The sequence below is a fragment of the Odocoileus virginianus genome, chromosome 23, assembly GCF_023699985.2.
Source record: "Odocoileus virginianus isolate 20LAN1187 ecotype Illinois chromosome 23, Ovbor_1.2, whole genome shotgun sequence".
Lineage (NCBI taxonomy): Eukaryota > Metazoa > Chordata > Mammalia > Artiodactyla > Cervidae > Odocoileus > Odocoileus virginianus.
Genome location: NC_069696.1, coordinates 33,309,705 through 33,331,977, shown reverse-complemented (window position 1 = coordinate 33,331,977; position 22,273 = coordinate 33,309,705). Strand labels below are relative to the sequence as shown.

General features: G+C 36.7%; 1 protein-coding gene across 5 annotated transcripts in view; it reads right to left on the bottom strand.

The window, feature by feature from the left end:
- Positions 1 to 22,273, bottom strand: part of CCDC91 (coiled-coil domain containing 91) — a 372,169-nt gene that overhangs the window by 176,117 nt on the left and 173,779 nt on the right. For 4 of the 5 annotated variants that reach the window (XM_070453855.1, XM_070453859.1, XM_070453858.1 and 1 more), the window contains one exon: positions 2,934 to 3,011. The exons of the other annotated variant lie outside the window; for it this stretch is intronic. In XM_070453855.1, coding sequence (XP_070309956.1) covers positions 2,934 to 3,011 — 78 coding nt within the window. The remainder of the gene's footprint in view (positions 1 to 2,933; positions 3,012 to 22,273) is intronic. 5 annotated transcript variants of the gene reach the window in all.

Sequence of the window (22,273 nt, the reverse complement as noted above, 5' to 3'; positions counted from 1 at the left end):
AGAAGATAAACATAAAGCCATTTCATGACTATGGATCAGAAATCTTAATACAATTAAAATGGCAATACTCCCTAAATTGATCTACACATTCAATGAAAATACAATTAAAATCCAACTTGGACTTCTTAAATTTACATACTTATTCTAAAATTAACATAAAAATGAAAGTGACCCCATCCCAATGGGGCTTCCCTAGTAGCTCAGATGGTAAAGCACCTGCTTGCAATGCAGGAGACCGGGGTTTGATCCCTGGGTCAGGAAGATCCCCTGGAGAAGGAAACGGCAACCCACTCCAGTATCCTTGCCCGGTAAATCTCATGGACAGAGGAGTCTGGCAGGCTACAGTCCATGGGGTCAACAAAGAGTCCGACACGAGTGAGCAACTAACACACACCACCCCAATGAGGATGAGAAAGGGCACCTCATTATGAACTGATAAAGGGTCGAGTCTGGGCCCCCTTAACTAGACTGTGTTTGCAGGGCTTGGAGTCAGGCTACAGTTTACACTCTGGTATTTGGTGGAATTAGAATGGTTATTATCTAGAGCAGGTGGAAGCTTTCCTGGTCTCCTGGATAGAAAGAGTAGGTTTTTCTTGGGGTCTATTGTCTGACTCCATTGATATTTCTGGGTTGGTTACTTCTCCAGTACCTTGTCTGGGGCAAATGAGGCACAAAGAGAAGCAAAATAAAATAATTAGCACATGATTTTCTCATGCATGAATTCATGATGGAAAAAAACAAAATTGTTTCTTTTCTTGTTCCATAACGGGCCATAAATTGTCAACATTTACATTACAAAGACAACTAATCAACCAAGAAAACATTGATATTTTTCCTATCTAAATTACTTTAGTTTTTCCATAGTACTACAAAGTTGATTGTCAGTATCTTTCTAAGACACTTTGGTATACAATAATTAATTATCAGATATATCCTTTGTAAGAATATTGTAGTATCTTTGTGCAAAATGTGAAGCTCACCAACAAATCAATACAGAAGGCTATATAAAAAGTATTTACACTAAAGTTTCATGCTATAAGAGAATTTATATACTTTACGTACTAACTGACTACAAGTATAAAATGATAAATATAACTTTGTAGGTTACTTTATTTGATACCTAGTCCTTTTAAGCAAATTGAAATAAATACATAATGCCTGAAACTTCTAAATTCTTTTTCTAAATGAGCATCCCATAATGATATGAGACAAAGAGGTGAAATGAGTAGTTCTCAACTAATTTTCTTTAAAATGTAATTTACGAAATATATTTGCAAAGTTGTCACAAGTGCTTTTAAACTTATTATTTGCCAGCGTTGGAAGTAATACACAATAAACATATTTTTAGCAAAGGAAATATGTAGAGCCAGAACCAAAAAAATTTTAAATATCAAATACTAAGTTTTTCAGAACACAACAATTTAAGTACTTTCACAACATTTAATTTAGAATTCATAAATATAAATAAGCAAAACATAAATTCATCCAAGAATACATCACATAATATGCCAGAAGGATTATGTAAATTCCATTATTTTAATTCTTCCCACCCTTAGCCTCAGGACAAAAGAGAAAATGGTTCAAAATAGATCCTATACACTTTCCTCCAACTCAATAACTATAAAGCTGGTTTATATTAGTAGAACAAAAAACTCACAACATTATAAAGAAAAGAGCCAATAATCACAGCTATAAAAAGCAGAAATTTTAAAATAGCCTTCTCAAGAATGGCGCAAGTTTCTGTATTGGGTGTGGTCATAAAAATGACCTTCCAGGTCCCAAGACATATCTACCAGACTATTTTAATACATTCAGTTTTTTAAAAAGTGTCTTCAACTTAAATTCTGGATCTATTCCTTTTACTACTTTTATTCAAATAACTTGTTATAGGAAGCTTTTTGACATTAAACTGCCAGCTAATTAAAATGAAATGAACTTCTATCTTGTCTAGGGATGAAGTTGAATCAACAAATAATGTCTACATTCCACAAATGATAGAAGGATTTTTTTAAAACAGTTATTGTAATACTTAACAATAAAAATAAACTAATGCCTATTTATATAGATAGAATTAAGCCAATTATGGTGCATGTATATATATATATTTGTGTGTGTGTGTGTGTGTGTGTGCATGTGTATAAATATAGAATGCAACAGTATAGAACAATGACAAAAATAGGATAAGTTTATATATACTGACAAGAAAACATATACTGACAAGTAAGTATAGCAAGAAACAAAAGAATAGACTGAGTAGAACAACATATTTCTAAAAGCAAATCAAAATTATATAGCTTGATATGAGTAAATATGTGTGTGTATATATTTAAATATAAAGAGAAATCTCTAGAAGGATGGACATCAAACCATTCACACATGATTTCTGGGGAGAATTGTTGGAATTTGATTTCAACAAGAAAGTAGTCCTTATGGGAAAAAAAATGATCTAAAATGAAATTTAGGAAGGAAAAGATTTTGTCGTTAAACTCTGAATTTGCTTTAAATGTTTAAGTTTATGCAGGCTTTGCTTATCCAGAATAATACTGAATATATCACTGTCTATTTAACTTGTTTAAAAAAAAAGTATGACAATAATTTTCAGATTTATATATCTTTTTTTTCCTATAAAATTAGAATCACAGTAAAGACCAAAAAAGCTAATCTAGCAATTAATTCTAGAGTATTTTGTCTTAAAACTTCAGTCCTGCATACTCAAATATTCCGTAAGTTCTCAAATGCAGAGCAACATCTAACATTACCTTTGTAACTTATCAAGTATGCTTTCAATGAGCACTATTGATCAACTGAAAGAAATTCCATATGAAAACATGATAACAATTTTATAATTTGTGAAGATTTGCATATATATAATGTTTTTACTAAAATCTGACAAACTTTAAAAGAATAAAGGAAACAGACTCTCAAATCACTACCTTATATTCATCCACTATAATGCTGAGGGCTTCATGTCCCGCTTTCCTCATATCTTCCAATTCTTGTTTATGCTTTTCCTGAAAGAAAATAAGAAACTAAGCATGATTTGTTTTTGTTTTTTGTTGTTGTTGCTGTTGTTTACAAAATAACACACCACTGACTTTTGCATTTATAAGTGATGTGAGTGATTTGTGGCACACCAATGTTGCAGCTGAAAACAAAGAGAAACCCATTCAAAAAAACTTTGTTTAAAAGCATTCTGAAGATAGCAATGAGAGATAAAGGGAAACCATAACTGGGAAAGGAAAACCAGGCTTACAGGTAAGGTAACCCAAGGCAATGATGTTATTCCTTGAGACATCTGGCAATTGTGGACTTGGATCTAGAGACAGGAGGCCCTGTGTCATCCAACAAGCCAGGACCTTTTTTGTTATTGTTATTTCTCCAGTAATACACACATGTCAATAGCTCAATATGTAACAAAATTTGAGAACCACTAGATTAAGGAGAACAAACCCTCATTCTACCTTTCGAGCAAAGGAGAAGCTGAACTCTGTTTGAAGAATATTAGCATTCTACAGAACCTTTCCAATTTTTCAAACACAATGTAAAGCTTTCAATGCAAAATTATCAGAAATAATAACAGATGAGACCAAAGAAACATAAAATAGAAAAGACAAAAGAAATAGACCAATGGGTGATTCAGATTTTAGTTATCAAAAAGTTTCAATATTTATGAATAAATACACACAAGAAAATAGAGAAGTGGGGAAAGTGGATATTACAGAGAATTTCTTCAGAGAATTGGAATTCATAAAATAAATTCTACAGCTCAATGCGATAGATGAGGTAAATAATAGATAAAACAGCAGAAAGCAGGATTAGAGGACCAAAAGGTAGTGGGGAAAAACCTATAAATGATTGAAAATATATTTTTTAACAAAAACCCTTTAAAAAGACAAGAGACAAAGTAAAAAGGCAAATATTTGTGTAAAAGAATTGCTAAAAAAAATAATCCAAATAAAGAAGAAAAAATAAAATCTAGCAAGACAGGAACAATAAAGTGATGAAGAAAATAAAAAAGAAAATTTTCTAATATTATTCATGAATTCAAGATATTATACAACCTATAGATTTTTCTAAACAAATAGTAAGATATTGCTAAATATTACAGCAATAAATAAGAAATTTTAGGTAAAATGAAAAAACTACCAGGGGAAAAAAACAAAACTGAAACAAGATGAAATGAAAATTCTGAAAAATTTTGTATGTGTTAAAAAAAAAAAACTGAACCTATATTACATTAAAAACAAAATAAAACTTCTGACCAAGAAACATATAAGTACAGATTATTTAAAAGGTTACTTTTAATAAATAATTAATAAACAAATAACAGAACTCTTACACAAAATCTTCCAGAGAATGAAAAAAGAGGGAATATTTCCCCACATATTTTATTAAGAAAGCATATCCCTTATACTAAAATCTGCAAAGATAAAATAATAAGATAATAATAAGATAAAAAGATAATCTCTTTTATGAAAACAAAAACTAAAATTCTACATAAAATATTAGTAAGTGGAATCTAGCAATAAATAAATAATACATCTCAATCAAGTATGATTTATTTTAGGAATGTCAGGTAGGCAGCAGTGACACACACCATTTCAGACCTGAACCACAAAACCTCCAGCAAATCCTCCACACACTTCCTTTGTCCCCCGCTATTTGCTTGCTGATGTCATTGCCTAGGATGATGACTGAAGACATGTGCTGCAAACAGCAGGAGGGCCTCTGTCAGCCTGGGACTTGAATGACTACACCATCACCTCAGTGGACTTGGTGAGAAAACTAATGATATTTAGGATAAAAGACAAGAAAAACAGTTCTTGTTCATTTATTGTTGTGAGAGTGTGTGCCAACCTGCCTTGGTCATGTACAGTTCTGTGCAACTGTATGGACTGCAGCCCACCAGGCTCCTCTGTCCATGGGATTCTCTAGGCAAGAATACTGGAGTGGGTTGTCATGCCCTCCTCCAGGGGATCTTCCCGACCCAGGGATCAAATCCTCAGCTCTTATATCTTCTGCATTGGCAGGTGGGTTCTTTACCACTAGCGCCATCTGGGAATGTTACCAATTCCTCATTTATAAACTGCTTATACTTAACTTATTCAAGAATTTCTATTTCATTATCAAATTCTAATTGCCTTTCCCAGTATATAGCTTTATGTATCTTTCTGTAGCTAAATCACTCTTTACTAAAATAGCCTAAACATAAAGGACCAATAAGGGCCTTTGATATAAACACTGATTTTTTTTGGTATGATTATCAATCCATGGCTCATGGCAGCAATCTTTTTTTAAAGTCAATTTCCCATTTCTGCGAAAGTTGTTTTCACTTCAGTCGCTCAGTCGTGTCCAACTCTTTGCAACCCATGAACCGCAGCAAGCCAGGCCTCCCTGTCCATCACCAACTCCCGGAGTCCACCCAAACTCATGTCCATTGAGTTGGTGATGCCATCCAGTCATCTCATCCTCTGTCATCCCCTTCTCCTCCTGCCCTCAGTCTTTCCCAGCATCAGGGTCTTTTCCAATGAGTCAGCTCTTCGCATCAGGTGGCCAAAGTATTGGAGTTTCAGCTTCAACATCAGTCCTTCCAATGAACACCCAAGACTGACCTCCTTTAAGATGGACTAAAGAGTTGTTTTAGTCAAAACTAAATAACAAAGCAGCAAAATCCAAACACCTAGTAAAGCAAGCTCATACATTCCATTACAATAAAAACAAGCAAACACATGTGGGCAGCACCACCAACTCATCACTTTGGAATGCCCATTCAGGTCAGGTCATCTCACTGATGGTATGTGACTTTCATAGAGATACCTAGGAGGGCAAAGGTATCAATTCCTATGATGAATAATAACATAGACTTTGTTTTTCTTAGTTTTCAAGATTTAAAAAATTAAAGAGAAATAGGTATTATAATATTTTCTTTTCACATCACAGTAGAACATCTTAGGTAGATCTTGAGATGCGTATACTGTATCTTAAGACCACTGATAAATAACAAACTCATATAAAATAGGTTACATGGGCAAACAAACTCTGGAAATTAACAAGATATATTAAAATATAGAATCTTCTACAAACCCAGAAGTAAAGAAACAATTGAACTTTACTAAAACTGGATTTTTCAGACTTAACTAATTAAATGTTAATTTACTTTTTTCGCTCATTGACAATACCTATTACCAGCTAATCTCTTTAGTTTAAAATTGAAATTTAGAACCAAAAAGGTCCAAAAGCTTTTCAGTGTTTTACAATCTAAAGCAAAGCAAATTCATTTAGATCTGTTAAATGAAACAGAATATATTCTACTTTTACATCATTATTTAGAAATAAAGATGAATATGCACCATTTCAATAATAAAGTTTGACCATTCAGCAACTATGGTTCTGGATGATGACATGAACCATTAAAAAGTATTGGGGTGCTATTAAAGGCACAGACAGAGTACAATATATTAAGCAATCCATATAACAGGTCATTCAAATAGACATTTTATAAATGACAAAAATGTTCTATGACATATTTTACTGCAGTTGAACATAAACACTTAACCGATGGCTACATCTTCTTACATTGAAGGGACAGCAATCTACTGCTTTGCACATGCCTTAGAATACAGCATGTGCTAAGTTGCTTCAGTCGTGTCCGACTCTTTGCAACACCATAAACCGTAGCACGCCAGGCATCCCTGTCCATCACCACCTCCCGGAGTTTACCCAAACTCAGGTCCATTTAGTCGGTGATGCCATCTAACCATCTCATCCTCTATCTCCTCCCGCCTTCAATCTGTCCCAGCATCAGGGTCTTTTCCAATGAGTCAGCTCTTTGCATAAGCTGGCCAAAGTACTGGAGTTTCAGCTTCAGCATCAGTCCTTCCAATGAATATTCAGGACTGATTTCCTTTAGGATGGACTGGATGCATCTCCTTGCAGTCCAAGGGACTCTCAAGAGTCTTCTCCAACATCACAGATCAAAAGCATCAATTCTTCTGCACTCAGCTTTCTTTATAGTCCAACTCTCACATCCATACATGACTACTGGAAAAAACAAGGCCTTGACTAGATGGACCTTTGGTGACAGAGTAATGTCTCTGCTTTTTAATATGCTGTCTAGGTTGGTCATAACTTTCCTTCCAAGGAGTAAGTGTGTTTTAATCTCATGGTTGCAATCACCATTGACAGTAATTTTGGAGCCCAAAAAAATAAATGAGAGAAGACTGAACAACACATACACCAACTATAAGAAATGAAACTATAGAATACACCACTCAACAACAACAGAATACACATTAAGCTCAAGTAGACATGAAACAATCTCCAGGATAGACTACAAGGTAAACCACAAAACAAATTTTAATAAATTTTAAAATACTGAAGTCATACAAAGTATTCTCTTCAACTACAAGGGAATGAAGTTTGATATAATAGTGAAAAGTTGAGAAAATTCACAAATTTGTAGACATCAAACAACATATTCCTATATAATCAACTAGTCAAGAGGAAATCACAAGGGAAATTAAAAATCTACACTAAAAAAAGAAAAACAACAAACCAATAACCTAACCTTTCACTTTAAGGAACTACAAAAAGAAGAATAAACTAAACCCAAAGCAAGCATAATGAAGGAAACTAAAAGAATAAAAACAAAAGAATAGAAAATCAATACAGAAAATCAACTGGACCAGAGTTGGTTCCTTTTAAAAAATCAGCAATATGACAAACATTCATTGACCAAAGCAGGAAAAAAAAGAGAAGAGGGATGAGTCAAATTAGTAAAATTAGTAACAAGGAAAGGGCTTATTACTGAACTTAAAGAAACAAAAAGGAACATACAAAAATATTCAGTTCAGTTCAGTGGCTCAGTCGTGACCGACTCCTTGTGATCCCATGAATCACAGCATGCTAGGCCTCCCTGTCCATCACAAACTCCCAGAGTCCACCCAAACCCATGCCCATTCAAGTCGGTGATACCATCCAGGCATCTCATCCTCTGTCGTCCCCTTCTCCTCCTGCCCCCAATCCCTCCCAGCATCAGGGTCTTTTCCAATAAGTCAACTCTTCGCATCAGGTGGCCAAAGTATTGGAGTTTCAGCATCAGCCCTTCCAATGAACACCCAGGACTTATCTCCTTCAGGATGGACTGGTTGGATCTCCTTACAGTCCAAGGGACTCTCAAGAGTCTTCTCCAACACCATAGTTCAAAAGCATCAATTTTTCGGTGCTCAGTTTTCTTCACAGTCCAACTCTCACACCCATACATGACCACTGGAAAAACCATAGCCTTGACCAGACAGACCTTTGTTGGCAAAGTAATGTCTCTGCTTTTTAATATGCTATCTAGGTTGGTCATAACTTTCCTTCCGAGGAGTAAGTGTCTTTTAATTTCATGGCTGCGAGCACCACCTGCAGTGATTTTGGAGCCTCCAAAAATGAAGTCTGACACTGTTTCCACTGTCTCCCCATCTATTTCCCATGAGGTGATGGGACCAGATGCCATGATCTTAGGTTTTTGAATGTTAAGTTTTAAGCCAACTTTTTCACTGTCTCACTTTCATCAAGAGGTTTTTTAGTTCCTTTTCACTTTCTGCCACAAGGGTGGTGTCTCTGCATATCTGAGGTTATTGATATTTCTCCCGGCAATCTTGATTCCAGCTTGTGCTTCTTCCAGCCCAGCATTTCTCATAGTGTACTCTGCATATGAGTTAAATAAGAAGGGTGACAATATACAGCCTTGATGTACTCCTTTTCCTATTTGGAACCAGTCTGTTGTTCCATGTCCAGTTCTAACTGTTGCTTCCTGACCTGCATACAGGTTTCTCAAGAGGCAGGTCAAGTGGTCTGTTATTCCCATCTCCTTCAGAATTTTCCACACTTTATTGTGGTACACATAGTCGAAGGCTTTGGCGTAGTCAATAATGCAGAAATAGATGTTTTTCTGGAACTCTCTTGCTTTTTCGATGATCCAGCGTATATTGGCAATTTGATCTCTGGTTCCTCTGCCTTTTCTAAAACCAGCTTGAATATCTGGAAGTTCCCGGTTCACATATTGCTGAAGCCTGGCTTGGAGAATTTTGAGCATTACTTTACTAGCATGGGAGACGAGTACAAGTGTGCAGTAGCTTGAGCATTCTTTGGGATTGCCTTTCTTAGGGACTGGAATGAAAACTGACCTTTTCCAGTCCTGTGCCCACTGCTGAGTTTTCCAAATTTGCTGGCATGATGACTGCAGCACTTTCACAGCATCATCTTTCAGGATTTGAAATAGCTCAACTGGAATTCCATCACCTCCACTAGCTTTGTTCATAGTGATGCTTTCTAAGGCCCACTTGACTTCACATTCCAGGATGTCTGGCTCTAGGTGAATGATCACACCATTGTGATTATCTGGGTCATGAAGATCTTTTTGTACAGTTCTTCTGTGTATTCTTGCCACCTCTTCTTAATATCTTCTGCTTCTGTTAGGTCCATAGCATTTCTATCCTTTATCGAACCCATTTTTGCATGAAATGTTCCCTTGGTATCTCTAATTTTTTTGAAGAGATCTCTAGTCTTTCCCATTCTGTTCTTTTCCTCTATTTCTTTGCATTGATTGCTGAGGAAGGCTTTCTTATCTGTCCTGGCTATTCTTTGGAACTCTGCATTCAGATGGGAATATCTTTCCTTTTCTCCTTTGCTTTTTGCTTCTCTTCATTTCACAGCTATTTGTAAGGCCTCCTCAGACAACCATTTTGCCTTTTTGTATTTCTTTTCCATGGGGATGGTCTTGATCCCTGTCTCCTGTACAATGTCACGAACCTCCGTCCATAGTTCATCAGGCTCTCTATCAGATCTAGTCCCTTAAATCTATTTCTCACTTCCACTGTATAGTCATAAGGGATTTGATTTAGGTCATACCTGAATGGTCTAGTGGTTTTCCCTACTTTCTTCAGTTTAAGTCTGACTTTGGCAAAAAGGAATTCATGATCTGAGCCACAGTCAGCTCCTGGCCTTGTTTTTGCTGACTATATAGAGCTTCTCCATCTTTGGCTGCAAAGAATATAATCAATCTGATTTCACTTTTGACTATCTGGTGATGTCCGTGTGTAGAGTCTTCTCCTGTGTTGTTGGAAAGGGTATTTGCTATGACCAGTGTGTTCTCTTGGCAAAACTCTATTAGCCTTTGCCCTGCTTCATTCCGTACCCCAAGGCCAAATTTGGCTGTTACTCCAGGTGTTTCTTGACTTCCTACTTTTGCATTCCAGTCCCCTATAACGAAAAGGACATCTTTTTGGGGGCATTAGTTCTAAAAGGTCTTGTAGATCTTCATAGAACTGTTCAACTTCAGCTTCTTCAGTGTTACTGGTTGGGGCATAGGCTTGGATTACCGTGATATTGAATGGTATGCCTTGGAAACAAACAGGAGATCATTCTGTTGTTTTTGAGATTGCATCCAGGTACTGCATTTCGGACTCTTTCATTTACCATGATGGCTACTCCATTTCTTCTAAGGGCTTCCTACCCACAGCAGTAGATATAATGGTCATCTGAGTTAAATTCACCCATTCCAGTCCATTTTAGTTTGCTGATTCCTAGAATGTCAACATTCACTCTTGCCATCTCCTGTTTGACCACTTCCAATTTGCCTTCATTCATGGACCTAACATTCCAGGTTCCTATGCAATATTGCTCTTTACAGCATCGGACCTTGCTTCTATCACCAGTCCCATTCACAACTGGGTATTGTTTTTGCTTTGGCTCCGTCCCTTCATTCTTTCTGGAGTTATTTCTCCACTGATCTCCAGTAGCATATTAGGCACCTACCAACCTGGGGAGTTCCTCTTTCAGTATCCTATCATTTTGCCTTTTCATACCGTTCATGGGGTTCTCAAGGCAAGAATACTGAAGTGGTTTGCCATTCCCTTCTCCAGTGGACCACATTCTGTCTGACCTCTCCACCATGACCCGTCCGTCTTGGGTGGCCCCACACGGCATGGCTTAGTTTCATTGAGTTAGACACGGCTGTGGTCCTGTGATCAGATTGGCTCGTTTTCTGTGATTATGGTTTTAGTGTGTCTGCCCTCTGATGCCCTTTCACAATACCTACCGTCTTACTTGGGTTTCTCTTACCTTGGACGTGGGGTATCTCTTCACAGCTGCTTAACTGCCAACTATTTTCTTATTCAAGATGTTATTTATGGACTTTTCTACCTTAACTACTTTAGACTAGTTTTTTTAAGAAAATATAAGAAGATTCAAAAATCATGTAGCCTCTGCTGCTGCCAATCACCAAGCCCAATCCACTCCTCTTCCTTCTTGAAATATTTTCTTCATTTGCTCCTTCTCCTTCTCAGTTCATCCCGTTTGCTCTTCTTCACTGCCCCAATCTCAAACTGCAGGAGTTCCAGAGGATGAGAACTCTTCTTTAACTTGTTTAACTGATAAGTAAACTTAAATATCATCTTTGTACAACTCCTTAAATTATATCTCCAATTCTGCCACAGCTAATCCTCAGATTTCTTAATCTAGCTGCCTATTAAAGTCTTTACATGTATATCTAAAAGAAATCTCAAAATTAACATGTCCAATGTCAAACCTTTAATTTTCCTTTACCAATCTTCCCTTCGCTCAAAAAAATCCTGAAATCATTTTTAGTTTCTCTACTTTTTTCCCATCACAATCCACATGTAATATACCAAAAAACCCTACTGGTTTGATGTTCATTTTTATTTCTTTAACAAAGTCTTTAACTTTGTTAACTTTAACAAAGTCTAAAACATCTAAAACAAAAAAGTTAACTTCAACAAAGTCTAAAATATCTGATTAAAATTTCTTTAACAAAGTCTTTAACAATACAACTGTGTGCCAGGCACTGTTCTAAATCCTTTGCAAATACTGGGTCGTTTATTTACTTATTTAAACCTCCTATTGTCTCCATCTCATGATCTACAATCTGAACATTTGTCAACATCTCCACTGCTCCTTCTCCAGTCCACACTACGATCATTCCCCAACATCCCTGCCTCTTTGATGCTACCCTTCCTCCAAGACTGCAGCCAAAACAGTCCTTTAAAACTTGAGGACAATCACAAAGAATGTAATTTCTATGATGGCAGAAATTGTTCACCACAGTATCCATAACACCTAAAATAGTACCAGGCATAGTGTGGGTACTCAATAAATATCTGTAAAATAATAAAATATCACACACCTGACTAAAATTTCTAAGCTTCCACATTACTGCAAATAAACTCCATAATCCCTACCACAGCCTGAAGTTATACCCCTCTCTCCCTAAATCCTTCCATCTGTTGTCACTGGCCTTCCTCAAATCATTATAAGCACATTATTACCATAAGGCTATTGAAGTTATTTGCTGTGTTTGATATACTCTTCACCCCACATGTCACACACTCATTTCCTCTGGTACTATTCAAAAACCATCATACCAGAGGGATGCTCACTGACCACCCTATATAAAATAGCACACACTCATCATTGTCCACTAATCATGCTTTATTTTTATTCATTGCACTTATCACTACTTACTGTTTTGTACTCTTCAGTGCCCATCTCTCTCACACACTGGGGAAGATAATGATGGTACTCTTAATACTATGGCACTTGGGAAAGTGAGGAAAAACCAGACAGTAGGGAGATTTCAAAATCTGACATTAAGTTCAATTTAGGAAGGCGAAATTTCACTTGCCATTGAACATACATATTTCAAACGGCACCTTGTATATAATGCCTGCTCAATAAATAAGGACTGAATAAAGATGAGATTGAATGGACAGGATCTGAAGGCCAGATATATTAGGGAAGTAAGAAACGTGTTTCATTCTTCATCAGAGAAAGTTAAATAAAATCATAATAAGAATTGTTGAAAATGTATTTAAAATTTGGTCTTCAAAAAGAAGGCTACTTGATAGATTCATATATCTGTTTGTTGAATGAATGAATGAGATTATGATCAATGCTCTTTTTCTGATATAAGCCCAGCATATAAATTAAGAAACATCTTTGAGCAGGTTTCTTTACCTATTAAATCAGAGTTGGATGAAATCATTTCTAAAATATACTGCCAACTCCTGACGGACAAGTGTTTGAGCAAACTCCAGAAGATAGTGAAGGACAAGGAAGCCTGGTATGCTACAGTCCATGGGGTTGCAAACAGTCAGACACAACTTAGCGCTTGAACAACAATGAATAACATTTTATGATATCATTCTATGATAATGTATGTTAAAACTAGCTAGATAAATCAACCCCCTTTGCTTACTTCAAAGTTACTGATGGTAATCATACAACCACATTGTAACAGACCAGGTTGCCCAGTCACCAAAAGAAAAACACAGGAATAACCAAATAATCATGCATGGCCTGAAATTCTTTTTACAACCTATGTTCAAAGTAGTCAAAACCAAATTTAAGCACAATGATAGCTTACTTTCAAAATGTCAAACCCAAAACCATCATCAGAACAGGAAGATTCAGGAAAATGCCCTCACCTTAAATAAAGCCACAGAGTTTCTAAACAAGACTTCAAAGGTAAGCTTTTTCAATGCATCCATTTTACAAATGAGGAAACTAAGGCTGAGAGACCAAGAAGTCTGTTCAAGATCACTGAGTTAAGTGAGGGCAGGGCAAAGGCTAAATCACATCTTCTGATCTGCCAGCCAAATGTTTACTGAAAAATATCATGACAAAGACTGAACTATCTGATATCTGAGTACATTCCAAACTGATTTTCAACAGATTTCCTTTCTATAAAAACTCATTAATAAATATGCTAATGTGTCATAAGTCACTCCTTCTGAAGGACATGATTTTGAGCAAATTCCAGAAGATAGTGAAGGACAGGGAAGCCTGACATGCTCCAGTCCATGGAGTCTCAGTGTCAGACACAACTTAGTGGCTGAACAACAATGAACAATATCTGATGAAAATAACACACAAACTGATCACTCTTGGTAAAACTGAAATAGTCATTCATCAGTTCATTACTGTCAGCCAGAAATACCGGTGTGACAAAAATGTGAAAGGTAATTTTCAAACGTTACCAGAAGCACATTAACCAATTCTCTGCTACCCACAATCACCCAATATCAATCCTTTGTTGAAATTATTAAACATACATAGGCCTAATATTTTAATATGCCTGCACATGTTTGTTGCTGAAAAACTATCTTTGATTGAATACATGTGTAAATAGGAACCACAAAATTAACAAATATAGATGCTTCATGGGAAAATGAGAAATTAGCAACTTGAAAAAAAACTTTAAAATCTCATTGCTATATTGATGACAAAACTCTATTCAAATATTTGAATCACAATTCATGCAGAAAAATATTTTTAAGCCAAATCTAAAGGGAAAAACTGATAAACACTTTACAATTCACATTACTATTGGCCATTAAAAAATCCAGTAGAACCCATACTGTGTGCTCAATCGCTTCAGTCATGTCCAACTCTGTGCAACTTTATAGACTACAGACTGCCAAGCTCCACTGTCCATGGATTCTGCAGGGAAGAATACTAGAGTGGGTTGCCATGTCCTCCTCCAGGGGCTCTTCCCAACTCAGGGATCAAGGCCATGTCTCTTACGTCTCCTGCATTGGCAGGCAGGTTCTTTATCACTAGTGCCACCTGGGGAACCCATATTAATCATTTCCAATAAATTAATTGATGAATAGTAGCAGGATCCTCTCCATTAAAGACAGTAAAAGGCAACATTTGACTGATGTATTTAGAATGAATTATTACAGTAGTTTTAAAAAAAACTTGAGAAGGACAGAAGGTAGGAAGCAAGGAATGGAGAGAGGGAGTGAGGGACAGAGGGAGAAACGAAAATTCACAAGTCCAATCCACTATTCTACTTCACCTATTAGAAAAGTTGCTATTCACCTTACAAATTCTTTAGCCAAGAACAAGTCTATAATTAGACTGAACCTAATTAGTAGAATACAATTAGCTAATATAGCCTGATTGAGAAAAGTTTTCTAATCCAGGTGTCATCACCACTCTCTCTGAAGCCACAAGATTATATCCCTTACAAAACAAGTAACCCACTATATTGGGTAAGGCAGTCATAAGCATCTCCAGATAGTCCAAAAGGAAATTTGCAGGGTAAGAAATCAAAGTAAAGATAGTTGGATAACATCTAACCAATGCACTGGAAGATTTGGACTGAGAAATGGTATAAAATGCTCCCACCAAAATCTGAAGAATCCAATATATGACCCAATTATAAATGTCAGAGAAGCACGAAGATAAAATTATCCCATAGGCACCCACTTTGTCAAAACAGAACAAAAACAACAAAACACCACCTCCATCTCTTACTGACCCCACATTCAATAGCTGCAACAAGCCTAGCTGCAATCTATAATAAAGGAAAGTAGGTTTCCCTGGCATGATGCAGCAGTCTTTCCAATTGAATATATCTTTAATCTTTACCTCCTTACCCCCTCATTTCTTAGTTTCCCTATACAACCAGTAAAAACAATACATGACAGAATTCTTCAAAATATTACCAAGTAAGTTTCACAGACTAATTCAAATACTTAGCTAAATATAAAATGGGAGAAAAAAATAACACAAGCATGAAAGAATCAGCCTAAAGGTAAAGTAATCTTACATATGGAAATAAAGCATTAGTGCCATAATCAACTGTATCCAGTACTGAAACAGACACCCTTAATATGTGTGTCCCATTAGCTTAAGATTTCCAAAATTTTTCAAAGAGTTCATTTTCATGTCTGACCCTGACCCATTAATGGCCAACTTAACCCAACTGTATGGATTTCATCAGCACACAGACCCCAAACTATTGGCTTTGTGGCCCCCTCTCAGTCAAAAACAACATAATGAAACAAATTTCTTCTCAAACTCTTCTAACAGATACAATGGATGATGGTATGCAAAAAAAATCCCATGATGTCTTCACCCCAGCACTGAGGTAACTGATTTTTCTACATGCCACTTTACAAAACCCAAATGTGACAATGTCACATCCATGTCTAAAGCAAAACTTTAGGAAAGACTAATAGCTTCAAATGAGAAATGAGTAAGCAGGCCATAGCCAATTTATTGGTTAAAGATGAAAACAACTGCTCAAGTGCAATTCATAACAAGATGATACGTTTCTAGCAGTGCCATTATTGTTGTCACTATCATTGCTCGGTTAACACAACAATCTCTCCACCAACTGTAATCCGTTACAGGATAAAGGCCAAATCCTTCAAAGGCTGAGAATCTGGACCCTTGCATAACCATGGCTAAATTCTTAGCTGATTTGTTGACTGGACTGGAACTGCTCCTATTGCTACTTCAATGTCACCTTATTATTTGCTCCAAAGGGAAAGGCAGAAACTCCACTCTGTGACACATTTAAAACAAATTACTATTTATTTTCAACTTTGTTAAAGTCTTCAAAGGCAAAGTGCCTTGAGAAGCAGATGCTCAAAGCTAATTCAAGAAAAGCAGAAAGAAAAGAAAGGAATGGAAAGGAGAAAGGGAGAGGAAAAGATGATGAAGGAAAAGAAGGGGGAAGGAAGGAAAAAAGGAGGATATGGAGGGGGAAAGAAAAAAAAGCAGACAGCTTACAACAGTTAAAGGGAAAGACTGATGCCTTATGTATACATCTACAAACATGACCCCATTCAGTCAGGATGTCAACATCATCAAATTCTAATTTCTTACAACTTTTATCATTTTAAGCCTGCTCTCCAAAGTTTGGCTGTAATTTGAATTCTGATAACAGAAAGGAACGTTCTAACAACACTGTCTCTCAAAATAGTTAATATTTTGATGGAGAAAAGAAAAATGGCTTAATAATAAAAGTCACTTTTCAATGTTTTGGTCATTTGTCTTCATATTCTAAGTGTTTCTATCCACATTATTATGATCTGCATTCACATTTTAAAAATACACTGAAATTCATCTTTGGTGCCTGAACTGGGCTGAATTGTGACGCCCTCAAAAAAGATAATCTCCTAATTGCTGGTATCTGTGTATGTAATTTGGAACTAGGGTCTTTGATATCCCAAGATAAGATTACTTTGGATACAGAGTGAACCCTAAGTCCTAAGATTAGTTTCCCTATAGGAAAGGGGAGCGAGACTAGTGGAGGAAAAGGCAGAAACTGACTTCAGCTACTTCAAGACAAAGAATGCCAGCTCCAAGAACAGCACTGCCAACATGTTGATTTTAGACTTTATTACCCATAACTATGAGAGAAAAAATTTTTGCTACCATACGTCATCAAGTTTGTGGAACCTTGTTACAGCTTTAGGAAATACAGGTTTCATGTGAAATGTCGGGCTGGATGAAGCACAAGCTGGAAGCAAGATTGCTAGGAGAAATATCAGTAACCTCAGATATGCAGATGATACCACCCTTATGGCAGAAAGCCAAGAAGAACTAAAGAGCCTCTGGATGAAGGTAAAAGAAGAGCATAAAAAAGCTGGCTTAAAACTCAACATTGAAAAAACAAACATCCTGGCATCCAGTCACATCACTTCATGGCATAAAGGTAGGGAAACAGTGGAAACAGTGGCTGACTATTTTTTGGGGCTCCAGAATCACTGCAGATGGTGATTGCAACCATGAAATTAAAAGATGCTTGCTCCTTGGAAGAAAAGCTACGACAAACTTAGGCAGCGTATTAAAAAGCAGAGACATTACATTGCCAACAAAGGTCCATATAGTCAAAAATACGGAGCACCCAAAAATAAAGTCTGACACTGTTTCCACTGTCTCCCCATCTATTTCCCATGAGGTGATGGGACCAGATGCCATGATCTTAGTTTTCTGAATGTTGAGCTTTAAGCCAACTTTTTCACTCTCCTCTTTCACTTTCATCAAGAGGCTTTTTAGTTCCTCTTCACTTTCTGCCACAAGGGTGGTGTCTCTGCATATCTGAGATTATTGATATTTCTCCTGGCAATCTTGAATCCAGCTTGTGCTTCTTCAAGCCCAGCATTTCTCATGATGTACTCTGCATACAAGTTAAATAAGAAGGGTGACAATATACAGCCTTGATGTACTCCTTTTCCTATTTGGAACCAGTCTGTTGTTCCATGTCCAGTTCTAACTGTTGCTTCCTGACCTGCATACAGGTTTCTCAAGAGGCAGGTCAGGTGGTCTGGTATTCCCATCTCCTTCAGAATTTTCCACAGTTTACTGTGATTCACCCAGTCGAAGGCTTTGGCGTAGTCAATAAAGCAGAAATAGATGTTTTTCTGGAACTCTCTTGCTTTTTCGATGATCCAGCGTATATTGGCAATTTGATCTCTGGTTCCTCTGCCTTTTCTAAAACCAGCTTGAATATCTGGAAGTTCCCGGTTCACGTATTGCTGAAGCCTGGCTTGGAGAATTTTGAGCATTACTTTGCTAGCATGGGAGACAAGTACAAGTGTGCAGTAGTTTGAGCATTCTTTGGGATTGCCTTTCTTTGTGATTGGAATGAAAACTGACCTTTTCCAGTCCTGTGCCCACTGCTGAGTTTTCCAAATTTGCTGGCATAATGACTGCAGCACTTTCACAGCATCATCTTTCAGGATTTGAAATAGCTCAACTGGAATTCCATCACCTCCACTAGCTTTGTTCATAGTGATGCTTTCTAAGGCCCACTTGACTTCACATTCCAGGATGTCTGGCTCTAGGTGAATGATCACACCACTCTGATTATCTGGGTCATGAAGATCTTTTTTGTACAGTTCTTCTGTGTATTCTTGCCACCTCCTCTTAATATCTTCTGCTTCTGTTAGGTCCATAGCATTTCTGTCCTTTATCGAACCCATTTTTGCCTGAAATGTTCCCTTGATATCTCTAATTTTCTTGAAGAGATCTCTAGTCTTTCCCATTCTGTTGTTTTCCTCTATTTCTTTGCATTGATTGCTGAGGAAGGCTCTCTTATCTCTCCTGGCTATTCTTTGGAACTCTGCATTCAGATGGGAATATCTGTCCTTTTCTCCTTTGCTTTTAGCTTCTCTTCGTTTCACAGCCTGAAATGAACTGAAGTTTCTGGGGATGTTAGAATAGGATAAATGTATTTTGTACTGTGGAAGGGCGGAAATTTGTGGAGTCTAGGGAGCAGGCTCTAATGCATTGAATTGTGTCCTTAGAAGATATATCAAGTTCCTAATTTCTGGTACCTATCAATTTAACATGTTTTATAAAACAGTTTTTAATTACGTTAACAATTGTGACGGGAGATCATCTTGGAGTTACTCTAAATCCAACGATTGGTTTCCTCTCTCTCTTTTTAAATGTATAACTGACATATAATGTTATTCACACAGTCATGTCTGCCTCTTTGCAATCCCATGACTGTATCCTGCCAGACTCCTCTGTCCCTGGAATCCTCCATGTAAGAATACTGGCATGGGTAGCCAATCCCTTCTCCAGGGGATCTTCCTGACCAAGGGATCAAACCCAGGTCTCCTGCACTGCAGAAAGATTCTTTACCACCTGAGGCACCCGGGAAGCCCAATAACTGAAATAACAACATTATGTTAATGTCAGGTATACAACACAGTGATTCAATATTTGTATATACTGCAGAATGATCACAATAACAAATCTAGTCAACACTGGCTACCATATAGCCACAGAGTTTTTTCTTATAATGAGAACTTTTAAGATCTGTTCTCTTAGGAACTTTCAAATATGCAGCATAGTATTTTTAATGATAGTTATGCTTCACATTACATCCCCAGGAGTTATTTATTTAGTAACTGAAAGTTTTTGCCCTTTGACCCACTTCACCCATTTTTCCCACTTCCCACTCCCTGCCTCTGGCAACTGCCAATCTGTTTTATTTCTAACCTTGGTTTGGTTTTCTTTTTATATAGTTCTATTTGCGTATTTTTGCTTTTGTTATCTTTGTTTTTGGTGTCAGATCCTAAAAATCATCACCAAGTCCAATGTCAAGGAGCTTACTGCCTATGTTGTATTCTAGAAGTTTTATGATTTCACTGTTTAATACAGTTGGGGTTAATTTTTCTGTATGATGTTAAGACAGTGGTGTAGTTTCACTCTTTCGCATGTGGCTATCCAGTTTTCTCAACACAATTTACTGAAGAGAGAATGTAAATCCATGGCTAATTCATTTCAATGTATGACAAAAACTACTGTAATGATGTAAAGTAATTAGCCTCCAACTAATAAAAATAAATGGAAAAAAAAAAAGAGAGAGAATCCATTCTTCAGGGTATATATTTGACTCCTTTGTCATAAATAAATTGGTCACATATGTTGAGTTCTGAACTCCCTATGCTGTCCCAGTGATGTGTCTCTTTTCACACCAATAACATACTGTTTTAATATTACAGCTTTGTAATAAAGTTGAAATCAGGGGTGTTGATGCATCCAGCTTTCTTCTTCTTTCTTAAGATTGCTTTAGCTATTCAGGGTCTTTTGTGGCTCCATGCAAATTTTAGGATAGTTTGTTTTATTTCTGTGAAAATAAGCCATTGGAATTTTGATAAGGATTGCACCGAATCTGTAGATTGCTTTGGGTAGTATGGACACTTTAACAATTTTAATTTTTCCAATCCATGAACATAGAATATTTTTCCATTTATTTGTGTCTTCTTCAATTTTTTTCATTAATTTCTTACAGTTTTCATTGTAAACGTCAATCACCTCCTTGGTTAACTTTATTCCTATATATTTTATTCTGTTTGATTCAATTGTAAATGAGATTATTTTCTTAATTTCTCTTTCTGTTAATTGTATTAGTGTATAAAAATGAAACTGATTTTTATATATTGATCTCATATTCTATAATTTTAGTGACTTTATTAGTTCTAATAGATTTTTTAGTTTTCTTTATATTATATCCTGTCTTCTGCAAATTCTAACAGCTTTACTTCTTCCCTTCCAATGTGCAATCCTTTCATTTCTATTTCTTGCCTATTTCTCTGTCTAGGGCTTCCAGTACTATGTTGAATAAAAGTGGCAAGAGTGGGCATCCTTATTTCTGGTTTTCAATGAAAAGCTTTCAGCTTTTCACCATTTAGTACTGACTGGTTTCCTTATTACAGAAAGGAGAAGAAGATTTGAGATACAGGGAAAAGGTCATGTACAAAAGAAGAAAATGAAGTTTTGCTCCCAGAGTCAAGTCAGGGGCCATCAAAAGCTGAAGGAGGAAAGACACTCCACTAGAACCTTCAGGGGGAGAATGGGCCTGCAGACATGTTAATTTCACACTTCTGACTTCTAGAACTTTGAGAGAATAATTTTTGCCATTTTAACCCACCTAGTTCATAACAATATGTTATGGCAACCATAAGAAATCTATTACAATACTTCTAATATCCCTCTTTGAAAGAATTTCTTCCTTTACTCACCAACAAACCTCAAGTACCTCAGTATTCTTTGTCTCAGGAGACTCAGTATTTATTGCTGTTGCTCAGTTGCTAAGTCATATCCCACTCCTTGTGATCCTATGGACTGTAGCATGCCAAACTTCCCTGTCCTTCACTATCTCCCAGAGTTTGCTCAGATTCATGTCCATTAAGTCAATGATGCTATCTAACCACCTCATCCTCTGCCACCTCCTTCTCCTTCTGCCTTCGATCTTTCCCAGCATCAAGGTCTTCTGCAATGAACCAGCTCATTGCATCAGATGGCCGAAGTACTGGAGCTTCAGCTTCAGCATCAGTCTATCCAATGAATACTCAGGGTTGACTCCTTTAGGATTAACTGGTTTGATCTCTCTGCTGGCCAAAGGACTCTCAGGAGTCTTCTCCAGCACCACAATTCAAAAGCATCAATTGAGCATCAATGCTCAACTTTGTCTCACACCCATACATGACTATTAGAAAAACCACAGCTTTGACTATATGGACCTTTGTCAGCAGTGATGTCTCTGCTTTTTAATACACTGTCTAGGTCTGCATAGCTTTCCTTCCAAGGAGCAAGTATCTTTTAATTTCATGGCTGCAGTCACAATCCATAGTTATTTTGGAGCCCAAGAAAATAAAAGTCAGTCACTGCTTCTACTTTTTACCCTTCTATTTGCCATGAAGTGATGGGGCCAGATGCCATCATCTTACAGTTTTTTAAACGCTGATTTTAAGTCAACTCAGTATATTGATACAATATTTCCCCTAATGATGCCAAAACACAGCCTTTTCTGGAATTCTTTATGTTCAAAATAGAAGAAAACAACACAATGTGAAAGTCTAGAGATCTCTTCAAGAAAATTAGAGATATCAAGGGAGTATTTCATGCAAGGATGGGAACAATAAAGGATAGAAATGGTATGGACCTAACAGAA